The sequence below is a fragment of the Schistocerca gregaria genome, chromosome X (assembly GCF_023897955.1).
Source record: "Schistocerca gregaria isolate iqSchGreg1 chromosome X, iqSchGreg1.2, whole genome shotgun sequence".
Classification (NCBI taxonomy): domain Eukaryota; kingdom Metazoa; phylum Arthropoda; class Insecta; order Orthoptera; family Acrididae; genus Schistocerca; species Schistocerca gregaria.
In genome coordinates this window covers 347,199,225-347,211,463 of record NC_064931.1, presented here as the reverse complement: position 1 = coordinate 347,211,463, position 12,239 = coordinate 347,199,225, and the positions used below count along the sequence as shown (strand labels likewise).

The following is a 12,239-nucleotide window of genomic DNA, read 5'->3' as shown; positions in this document are numbered from 1 at the left end:
GAAAGCTTTAGATTGTTCTGTGGTTTTCCCTGAAAGGGTTTTTAAAATGCGTCTTCCAGAACAAATTACAAATTATGATGCGGAGTTATATGGCATACTAATGGCACTGGAGAAGGTCCACAGACATCACCGTAAGAGTTTTCTTGTCTGTTCTGAGTCGTAGTGCCCTGCAAGTGCTTCACCAATGTATCCAGCAGACCTGCTGATTCAGCTCACCCATACTGCTTACAGCAGCTCCAATGCCGTGGCAAGGTGGTGATCTTTTGCTGGGTACCTGGCCACGTTGGGATACAGGGTAACAACATGGCTGATAAAGCTGCCAAGAAAGCATGTTGGGATGATGATGTCCATCAATGTCCAATCCCATTGCACACCATTATCTCATTTTCTGACAGATGCATCATGCGTCAGTGGAAGACTGAGTGGTTGCAGGTGTCAGACAACAAGCTGCGGTCGCTCAAACTGACCGCGAAAGCTTGGCGGACTTCGTGTCAGCCTCGCCGCTGGAAGGAGGTTTTGCTTACCAGACTGCACATCAGGCATAGCCCTTTCACACATGGCTTCCTCTTGCGGGGGGAGGATCCACCTTTCTGTGAAGTTTGTGGCATGGTGCTTTCAGTTCAGCATATTGTGGCTGCGTGTGTCTTGTATACTAATTTGTTGGCAGCCCTTGGTCTCGCTGGAGATCTGCCCAACGTCCACGCAGATACTGATACCAGTGTGAAATTTTGTGAACTATCAGGCCTCATCCTTAAACTGGTGGGGAAGGGCAGCAGACTCTAGTACGTTTTAAACTGCTCTGCTTGTGGGGACAGCCTCTGTCCCCAACCATGAGATTTCAAGCTGACTTTGCGTGAGGGCGCTGATGACCGTGATGCCGAGTGTCCACTCAACCCAACTCGTCATTGTCATCATCATCATCATCATCATCATCAGGAGCTCTTAGGATGAGTCTTGTGACCAGTGTCCTAGTGGAGGCCAGAGTCCTTCCATTGAAGGTTAAGCACAGACAACTGCTGGCCAGTTATCTTGCACACATTCATAGTTCTCCTACTCATCCGAATTACTATCTCCTTTTCCCGACCATGGTGGTTCATCACCCGCATCAGCAGCTCAGGTCAGGGCTTACAATTGCAGTTCGTGTCCAGTCCCTTCTGTCAGAACTGGATTCCTTACTGTTTCCACCCCTTCTCGAGGCGCATTCATGTACTCATCCATGGTGTACACCTAGGCTGCAGATTCTTCTGCATCTTTTGCATGGCCGTAATTACACCGTTAACCTTGCGGCTCTCTGCTATCAATTTGTCTAGATTCTAGACATGAACCAGGGCCATGAAGTGATTTACACCGACAGCTCGAGGGCTGATGGTCACATACTCTTTGTGTATGTTCATGGAGGACGTATTGAACAGCACTCCTTGCCAGATTGCTGCAGTGTTTTTATGGCAGAGCTGGTGGCCACATCTCATGCTCTTGAGCACATCCGCTCGTGCCCTGGTGAGTCATTTATCCTGTGTACTGACTCCTTCAGCAGCCTACAAGCTATCGACCAGTGCCCACACTCGCCATCCTTTGGTAGTGTCCATTCAGGAGTCCATCTATGCCCTGGAATGGTCCTGTCGTTCAGTCGTGTTCGTGTGGACCACAGGACACGTCGGAATCACAGGCAATGAACTCCCTGGCAGGCTGGCCACACAGTCAATGCCGCAACAGTTTCTGGAGATGGGCATCTCCAAAACTGACCTGCATTCTGGCTTGCACCACAGGGTTTTTCAGCTTTGGGAGATGGAATGGCATAACAGTACTCACAACAAATTGTGTGTCATAAAGGAGACTATGAATGTGTGGATGTTTATTGTGATGTAAGCTGAAGCAGAATACTGTTCACCATTTTAATAACATTTTTGTGAATACAATTCACTGACGTTTCAACTGCGACCAAACTGATGAGGTTTGAGTGGCATAAATATTTTAAATCATTTGACCTGTTCAGCAGACTGATACTGAAAATAATATTGCTCAAATCCTCTATTTCTGTATTAGCAGCTGCTGTATAAATAGTTTATTAATATTGGCACTGTGTGTGTGCGTGTAGTAACTGACACACCTTTTTTCATCTAGATACATATTTTGTTCTGTTCAGTTAAAACAATGGCAATGGTAAGGCTGTCACATCTTTCCTTCTTTTTTTTTTTTTTTTTTTTTTTTTTTTTTTTTTTTTTTTTTTTTTTTTACACTGGGGATGTCATTACTGTATGCACATTTTACTAGAAATTTCCTCTATGGCACTGCTGCTACGCATAAAAACGTGCAAGAAAGTGGGAGACCAGGAACTGTGAACAATTTAGTCTATTAGTAACATTCTTATTGGACACACTTAAAAAAATCTCGTTGAAACTCAGCATTAAAATATAAAGCAATCGAAACTTCCTCACATGTAGGTTGTCAGTGAAGCTGTCAAGATCACACAAAATAAGGCGAAGAAAAGTCTAGATAAGGGCCAGTGGTGTACCCACGTGTTTCATGCAACTATATTTTCTGTGCATTCCATGAAGTGTGAAAGTGTGGGAAGAGTGTGTGTTGCTAGATCTATGCAGTCAATGAGATAGTAATGGACAGTCAATGTGTTTCATTAGAAGATTGTTACATTCTCATGTCAGTATAACACAACCTTTAAAATCATAACACATATGGAAGAAATTTGCAAATAATTTGAAAATAAAAATACTTCATTTCATTAAAGTTGTTGGGAAAGATCCCAACCTAACCACAACCTCATAATTTGTGGAACATTCTGAAGAAAACAAATATGTGACAATAATAATTTAATTTAATTTTTACAAGTATAATATTCTAAACTAATCTAGGCCATGGGCTAAGCTACAGATCAGTCTGTCACAACCACCAGGTATTTTGGTTTTATCATTAATTTGTATTCACCAACTCTCAACAAAACTGTCACATTCCAGCCTGGCCACAACCACAAAATTTTAATGTAGTTAAACAAATATTTATGACAACAGCAAATACAGAATGGTTTCCATTATAGTGCTTGACATTCATTTTCTCGCCTTCTGTTGGTAACATGAAAGTATCATCTCGGTGACTTTGCAAAAGTTACACATGATGAATCTGTGAATGGTAGAGACTGTCACTGGCCATGATCTAGAATTTGGCCCAGGAATTTCTTTCTGATCTGTCACCAGTTAACGATGCACCTAACAAAATAACTAGGTACAAATTATTGTAAGAAAGCAATACATAGTTTTTCCTAATTTACAAGGAAAGTGAAGTGAATATTAAAAAAAAAATTAAAAAAATTGAGATTACATCAAAGGAAAAGATTGGGAATTGGAGCATTTATTTTTTTCATTTTGACTAAATGTGAAATCTAGCATAATTACGATAAATTTATATACATCGTATATGAGTAAAGCTGCTGCAGTTTTGTTATTTGTATCTGCATTTCGTGGAAATGCTAAAGTACCTGAACTAGCACACACTTGAAGACAGATGCCAGCAACACTGGGGAAACACATTAAAAATTTCAAGAATCATTCTTATGCGATCTCTTACGTATCGTTCCCAAAGGGACCAAAAAGACAAGATCAGAATCACTACACCACATAGAGGCACTTAAGCAGTTGTTCATCAGTTATCAGTTATTCAGAAAGGTGTTGTTGCAATTGCGGCCGTGAGAAATCCTGGTCTTGTTTATACAATGGCACTGTGCTTTTTGAGACTACTTACGATTCTCAAGCACTACTTAGAGTTTTGCTCCTCCACGGCTATCCCATACATGTCAAGGCCCATGAAACACTGAATACTTAGTGTGGTGGTATTTACACTAGGCTGCTCAGTGGTCTGACTGGGGCAGAAATCTACGTGAAGAAAAAGGTAGATGCATCCATAGTGCCCACATGCATTCTTTTTCTCATGTTTGGTAGAGTAGTGCTTCCATTAAAGATCAAAGCAGGCAGCGAAATCATTACAATCCAACCATACATTCCAAACTGAATGCGCTGCTTCCAGTGTCATCATTACAACCACACTTAAATGTTCTGTCAATACCTGCCCAAATGTGTAACCGGAGGGGGATTGCCTGCCTTCTCCCTGCTGTATCAGTTGCAATGGCAATCATGCAGCCCGCTCCCCAGAATGTACCATGTATCTCAATGAGCGGGCCATCCAGGAGATCCAGATGAAGGAAAAAGTGCCTTACCCTGTTGCTCGCAAGTTGTTGGTTAGTTGGAAACCCAGCATTTTACCATCTGGCACTTAAAATACCTTTCTTGCTAAATCTTGCTCCATGAAGGATATGGCGCACAGACTTCCGACCTCAAATTCAGCACTGTGGTTGTAGAATTGCCCAGTGTCACAGTAGCATCTCTGTCTCCTCCTCCAGCTGCACAACAAGCCACTAAATTTTCACCTCATGCAGCAATATCACCTGCTACACAACCAGCAGGTCAGACAGGACAGAAAGAATACTCATGCAAAGACACTTTACGTTCCTCCAGGTGGCCAACACCTGAATCTTCATCTGCCAACTGCAAAGGCTCCAAGAAATCAAACAAAGGCAAACAGTCTTCTTCTTCGCCAATTCGCTGATCCTCTTGAACAGTGTCACTATGTGATACCCTCTCCCAGCAGACCTCAGTGTCGTTGTTGCACTCACCGCCAACCATTTTTCTGCCCTGGACTCTGCAGACACCTCTGGTAGAGCTCACTGAGCAGGATCCTCCAGTTGACAGTTGGAGTGCTGGCACATTATCTGCGTATCCCGTATATCATATCAACCTGCACCACATCAAAACAGCCTGAAGATGATGCACTGAAGCATTGAAACTGGTTGTAACAAAATAAAATAAAAAATCATAAGGACGGCTGTACGTGTTTTATTTTGTCACTTGAGCCCTGTAGTAGAGTGTATTCGAAGGCTGGCACTTGGCAGCTGCCAAGGTGATGCCTGTTCATTTTTTTCCCTCCTCCCCTTTCCCCATCATGACACTCCTCCAACGAAATGTTTGCAGTCTTAGATCCAACAAGGTGGAATTGCAGCTGCCCTTGGAATAACAGAGTACAATTTTTATCTGACTCAAGGAAACAAAATTGTGCCCTCACGATGACTTTGACCTCTAGCACTTCTTTCCAGTCTGCTTAGCCTCCCCCCTGACAACAGAATTCAGTCTTGTGGGGGAGTCGTGCTGCTCATCCGAGATGATGATCATAGTCAAACCATCTCCCTGAACACCTGGCTGCAAGTTGTTGCAGTCCGCATTTTCCTTCCTCGCTTCACCTTTTCTCTTTGTACCATTTACATCCCTTCGTCACTCAGTGTCACCAGGGCAGACTTTCTCCAACTTATTGGGCAATTCCCTTGCCCCTTTTTGCTGCTCAGTGACTTAAATGCATATCATCTCCCTTGGGGTTCTCCCAGGACCTGTCGGAGAGCTGCCCTCTTGGCTGAACTTCTCAATGACTCAACCTCACCTGCCTTAACACTGGAGCACCCACATGCCTTTGACTCCATGCACACCTATTTCCATTTGGACCTCTTGTTCTGCACTGACCAGCTTGTCTGTCATCTCGAGTTAGCCCATTCTCTCTGACCATTTCCTATGTGCTATTAATTTGCTGACTCAACCCCACCTACGTGCAAACCCAAATGGCAGCTTCCTAAGGCATACTGGAGGCTTTACTCCTTCCTGGCGACATTTGACAAACAACTTTTCCTCAGTTGTGATGACCAGGTAGAATATCTTACAAACATTATCCTTACCACTGCAGAACATTCCAGTCCTCGCACTACATGTAAACCATGTCATGTCCCTGTTCCTCCGTGGACTGCGCTATCCTGTGGCACAATTCTTACACAGAGGCGTGCTGTTCATGTTTTTAACAGTCATCCTATAATGGTGAACTGTATCCGTTACAAACAGTTGCATGCACAATATCTTCGCGTTCTTCGGGATAGCAAAAAAGCTAGTTGGATTTCATTTACCAGTTGTTTTAACAATTACACTCAGTCTTCCGTCGTGTGGCCAACCTTAGACGTCTTTCTGGGACCAAGTTCCATTTCCCAATTTTTGGCCTGGCAGTAGCAAATGATGATGTAGTGGACCCTATTGCTATCTCCAACACATTGGACTGCTATTTTGTAGAGATTTCGAGCTCCACACACCATAACCCTGCCTTCCTCCATCAGAAACGAGTGGAGGAGGCTCATTCAATACTCTTCTCTTCTTGTGAGTGCTACAATGCTGTGTTTCCTAGGAGTCAGCTTGATCATGCTCTCACTTCATCCTGATCCTCTGCCCCTGGCTCGGATAATATTCACATTCAGATGTTGCAGCACCTTTGTCTTGTGGGCAAGCACTTTCTTGTTCATACACACAGTTGCATCTTGGGAAAGGGCGTGTTTCCCAGATGCTAGTGTGAAGCCACTGTCATACCCATACCTAAGTCTGGTAAGGATAAACACCTTCCTTCTGGCTACTACCCCACTTCTCTCGCCAGCTGTTTTTGCAAGGTGATGGAATGTATGATTCATGCATGCCCGGATGATATGGTGGTTAGAGTCTCGCAATTTACTAATCATTGCACAATGTGGATTTCTAGTGTGCCATTCTGCAGTTGACAATCTCGTCACTTTGCCAGTCTGTGTCATGATTGGTTTTTTGTGAAAATACCAGACTGTGGCCCTATTTTTTGAATTGGAGAACGCCTATGACACCTCTGGAGGACTAGTATCTTCTGTACTCTCTACATGTGGGGCTTCCAAAGCCGCCTGCCCCATTTCCTTCAATGATTTTTAAAAGACAAGAGTTTTCGTAGTACATGTGGGTTCTGCCTTGTCGGACTCCTATATCCAGGAAAACGTGCCTCTGTTTGCTATTGCCATTAACCTAGTTATGGCTTCTCTCCTGCCTGGCATTTCCGGCTCCTTTTTCATTGACAATTTTGCGATCTGTTGCACTTCTCCATGGACTTGTCTCCTTGAGTTACATATTCAGTGTTGTTTCGATCATCTTTACTCGTGGATCATTGACAATTGCTTTTGCTTTTCCACTGACGAAACCATGTGTATAAATTTCTGGTGGCACAGTTGGTCTTTACATCTTGGGCTTGTCAGTATTCCATTCACTGAAACTAAGAATTTTGTGGGGCCCATGCTCAACAGGAAACTATCTTTGCCTGCTGTACTTGTCCCTCAGTGTCCTTCATGTCCTCAGCCATACTTCCTGGGGATCGGATTGGACCACCCTCTCAGTTAGTACCGATCCCTTTCTGATCAAAACTAGGCTATGGTTTTTTTTATGTACCTGCACGTCCGTCCATCTTGCAATGTCTCAATACAGTACACGACCGTGGCATCTGTTCAGCCACTGGCACCATTCACACTAGCCCAGTGGAGTCTGTATGCAGAAGCTGCTGAACTACTGCAGTCATACAGACGTGATGTTCTCCTCAGTGGGTACGCATGCCATTTCTCTGTCATGCCTGACCACCCATCCTATGCCTCCTTGTTTGATGACTCCTTTCACAGCCAGTATGTAGTGCATCCCTCTTCTGTTTTTCTGTTACCTCATGGAGTTCGGTTTCGGCTATTGCTCTGGCAACTTAACTTCATGCTATCTGCCACTTTCCTGATGGGCAGGAACCCTCCACTACCTTGGCTTCGTGCGGCGGCACATGTTCACCTTGGATTTAATTCACTTCGTAAGGACACTACTCCAGACTCACTCTATCTTTATCTTCGCAATAGTACCATTGTGTACACAGATGGCTCTCAGGCTGACCATGGTGTTGGGTGCATCTTCATCATTGGCACCATCAATTTTCGGTATTGACTTCCAGAACAATACATGGTATTTACAGCAGAGCTCTTCGCCCTGTATCAGGCCGCACAGTACATCTTTTAAATTTTGTCATTTGCTTCAACTCTGTGCCCTTCAGAGCCTATGTGTGCTGTACACCAGCCATCACTTCATGCAGCGGGTCCAGGAAAGCTTCCACTTGCTCGGCTGCTAGTTCTTCCATTCTCTCTGATCATCTCTGGGTTGCCGTCTGTCAGAAGGTGGTGTCACCAATGGTCTCCCCTTCATGGGAACAAGCTCTGGGGAATTAAATTTCTCCCAGTGGCTTTGCCAACTTCCTCTTGGCCCTCTAGTCACAAGGAGATTATTTTAGCTAGGTTGCATATTGGCCACTGTCATTTTAGCCATCGCCATTTGTTAAGTGTTGATACCAATTTGTGCTCATTGTCATCAACCTTGTACGTTTCACCATATCCTGGCGGAATGCCCTTTCTTTAACCACTTACATTTTAATATATGTTTGCCGTCTGAGTTATCAGCAGTTGTAGCGAACAATGCACAGCCTGTTGTCCGAATTTTACTTTTTATCCATTGTAGCAATATGGTCAAGGACAGTTAACCTTTAGTGCAGGACCTTCATTGTGTGTGGCATATTTTATGGACCTTTGTCCAAGAGAAAGTTCCTGTTTTAGCTGTCTTTCCTTCCGCCGATTGGGCTTAACATGTAGTCGCTTTTCACTCTCATTTTCATCTTCATGCTGCTTGGTTCTGACATGGACACGTATGGACTTAGTTGTTTTTGTTCCCTAAATCACAACAAAACCAAACATTCTGCCTTCCATATTCAAATAACGGGAAGAAACCATAGTATGTGGTACAATGGGAAGTACCATCTGCCATCCACTTAAGTGGACTGCAGACTGTAGATGTAGATATTCTTCACTAGATTATTTATAGAGCCACAAATTTATCAGAGTTATCGGCTGGACGTAACTTGAAAAACTCAACGGGAAATAACATTTTGCCAGCTACAGGCAGGCAACTCTAAATATCAAAATGTTTCCTAGAGAAAAACTACTATTATTACTATTATATTGAAAGCTTCCAGTTTTAATAGTTCACAGTATTTGCAAAAAGGTCATATTTATGAAAAGATGGCCATTTCAGAAAATATTACTCCGTGTGAATTGTGAAAGTATGGATACTATGCATATTATAACAGGAAAGGTTGTGTGTGTGTGTGGGGGGGGGGGGGGGGGGGGAGAGAGAGAGAGAGAGAGAGAGAGAGAGAGAGAGAGAGAGAGAGAGAGAGAGAGAGAGAGAGAGAGAGAGGAGGGGACTAGCCTCCACTCAAATTGTGCTCATAAGCAGTGTGTAAAATGAATTTGAATATTTACTTTCTAATATTTGTGTTGAGGGTGCTTCATTAATAACATCCAGAACATGTAATATCTTAACATAAGCTACAATGGTTGGAATTTTAATAGTGGCAACTATTTATTTACTGCTTTTACAAAATAGTTAAATGTTTCAAAGTTCTACTGACCTTCAAAGTAGTCACCAGCATTGTGTATAACCCGTTGCCAGTGATGTGGAAGTCATAGGGTACTCTTAGCAGTGCCAGTTGCGTTGACAGTTCGAGTGGCGCATTCTATTGCTCGACGAATTTGTAGCAATTCTGAAGCTAATGCAGTGACATTTTTCCTTCAGTTTAGAACTCGCGTAGTACTTACGGGGGCTTAAGTCAGGGGAGTGCAGTAAATGATGGTCAGGTCCTGCAGAAAGTGTCATCAATTCTGCCTCTAAGCTGGTAATTGGTTGAGTTCCAAAAATGAACAGCATAAAGAAAGAAGTGATGACACTTTCTGCAGGACCTGACCATCACTTTGCAGAACAATGCTGAAGCACATAAAGTGCAAGCTGTTACTGATTTGTTTGACTGATGGGGCTGCTAAGTGCTATACCACCTGCTGCACTCCCCCGACTTAAACCCTCGTAAGTTCTACTCGAGTTCCAAACTGAAGGAAACATTTCACGTTATTCACTTGAGAACTGCTACAAATTCTTCGAGCAATGGTCTGCGCCACTCGAACTGTCAACACAACTGGCACTGCTAAGAGTATCCTACGACTTCCACATCACTGGTAAGGGGTTATACACAATACTGGTGACTTCTTTGAAGGTCAGTAAAACTTTGAAACACGGAACTATTTTGTATGAGCAGTAAACAAGTAGTTGCCACTATTAAACTTCCAACCCTCGTATAATAATAGAACTGTAAATTACAGTGTTACGTGGAGTGGCTGATATAAACTTGCTTATTGCTTGTTATGTGAAAAATCCATTAATAGGGTTCTATTAGCATTGCATTTCCCAATAGTCTTGTGATTATTTCAGAGCAAAAACACTGCAGTTGGAGAAAATGAAAATGAGAATAATTCAAGAGGTTGAAACAACAGAACAAGAAGAAAAATGTTTGTCGGAGTACAAACAAGAAATGGATCTCCTTATGCAAGAGAAAATGGCACACGTTGAGGAGCTGAGACAGATCCATGCTGACATAAATGCGGTGAGAAGACGACTTGGTTGCTAATATTCAAGCAGTACTAATGAATCATATTTTTAACATAATGCTAAGCTAGACATAACAAGATCAGCCTCTTCATCATAACTAATGAACAAAAAATATCCCATTCTGTTGGAAATGTTTAACAGTGTAATGGATGTTGGCTGTTAGTAATGCCACTTTCTCAATCTTTTTTATTTGTAGTTTTGAAACTATCCTATTGGCACCTTGCTAGGCCGTTATGTTGAACACACCAGATATTTGCTTTTGAGAATGTTGTTGAAGTTTTCTCCTCCTCCTCCTCCTCCTCCTCCTCCTCTATTCAAGCATTGCTGCTCCTATTGTTGCAGCAACACATTAGTCGATCATCTAATGCTTTTTGCTGCAGATTGATACTTGAAAGCTACTTTTTGGAGGAATAAAAGTCAGTGTCTTTTATGTGAAAATTGTCTTATCATAAATGATGTACCTATAGAACAAATCTTATTTTAACTTGCAGGTGTCTTATCATTTATGTCATTGGCTTAGCAAACTTCTGAAGGGAATGCCATTCACTGCTTTCAGCTAAAAATTTCTGTTTGTACTGTTTATTGTTATGTGCACATTTCATTAAAAGTCTGATTTAAACTGGGGATAATGCTTGCTGCGTCTATGGTATTTTCATAAAACCACACATGCCCTAGGTCATTCTAAATGCCAAGCATCTGAGAGAGCTCAGCCTTCATTTTGTGGGGTCCAAGCTTGACAAGCTAGGTTTCCTGAGCTAGGGATGGGTAAATGCCACTGGCCTCTGTAACCTTGAGCTCCAGCCATGCTTCAGCAATCGTCATGCAGTGCAGTGGTGAAAGTTGTCACAGGGATCTTATCTGCATTGATCCTAGGGACAGTATAAACCCATATTAAAGGAACATCAGTCTCAAGGTGTACTGTGCACTGATGGAACATATGGCTGTTGAAGTGGAACAGTCATTAGTGGGCAGCCTCTGGTACACCTGTCACACCTCAGTTGTGTAAGGCATAACCAGGCAAGAGGGAATCCATTGGGATGGACCCTTATTTACCTAACGGCTTGTGGGACCGAGATGGAACTCTTCAAATTCAGCCAACCATATCCCTGTGGAATGGGTGAACTGCTGGTGAGTATCAACACTCACTTGCACTAAAGGATTCTTATAGCCAGTCCTGATTTGGGATTTTTTGAAAATAAATCAGTTTATAATAACTGAATGCTTGTGTTACTAGGTAGAAGGTGTTTTTAATACTTAAAAGTGTGCCCAATTCAGTTCTAGTACAACTGATGTCCGGACAACAGAAAGCATTTTGTGTTCTATCTATTGCATAGTGAGGGTCAGTAATTGTTCACTGTGACTGTCGTAATGGGTATGGTATGGATCCTCTTAAAACACAGAGCATTAGACGATGGCGTGAAAAATTTCGAGAAACAGGTTGTTTGTGTAAAGGCAATTTGCTGGGACGCCCTCAAATGTCTGTAGAAATCCATTTGCTGTGCAGGTCTACAGGTGAACATGCCCCCGATGTCCGTCTGGCATGTGTTGTGCCAACGTTTTCGCATGAAACCATACGAAATTCAGCTACTGCAAGCTCTTCGTGAAGGTGACCAACAGCAATGTATGGGGTTCTGTAATTTCGTTCTTCACAAGATGGAGGATAAGTTTTCTTCCACACTTGGTGTTTAGTGACAAGGCAACATTCCATTAAAATGGAAAGATGAACTGTCACAATGTGAGAATATAGGGTACACAACCACCACATGAAATTCAACAACACCAGAGGGACTCTACAAAATTTAATGTTTTTTGTGAAGTTTCACGGGAAAAGGTGTATGGTCTATT

General features: G+C 42.7%; 1 protein-coding gene across 2 annotated transcripts in view; it reads left to right on the top strand.

Annotated features, from left to right (window-relative positions):
- The window catches only part of LOC126298525 (zinc finger C4H2 domain-containing protein), a 132,607-nt gene that overhangs the window by 19,986 nt on the left and 100,382 nt on the right, over nucleotides 1-12,239 (top strand). For both annotated transcript variants that reach the window (XM_049989885.1, XM_049989886.1), the window contains exon 2: nucleotides 10,218-10,389. In XM_049989885.1, the coding sequence (XP_049845842.1) occupies nucleotides 10,218-10,389 (172 nt within the window). The remainder of the gene's footprint in view (nucleotides 1-10,217; nucleotides 10,390-12,239) is intronic.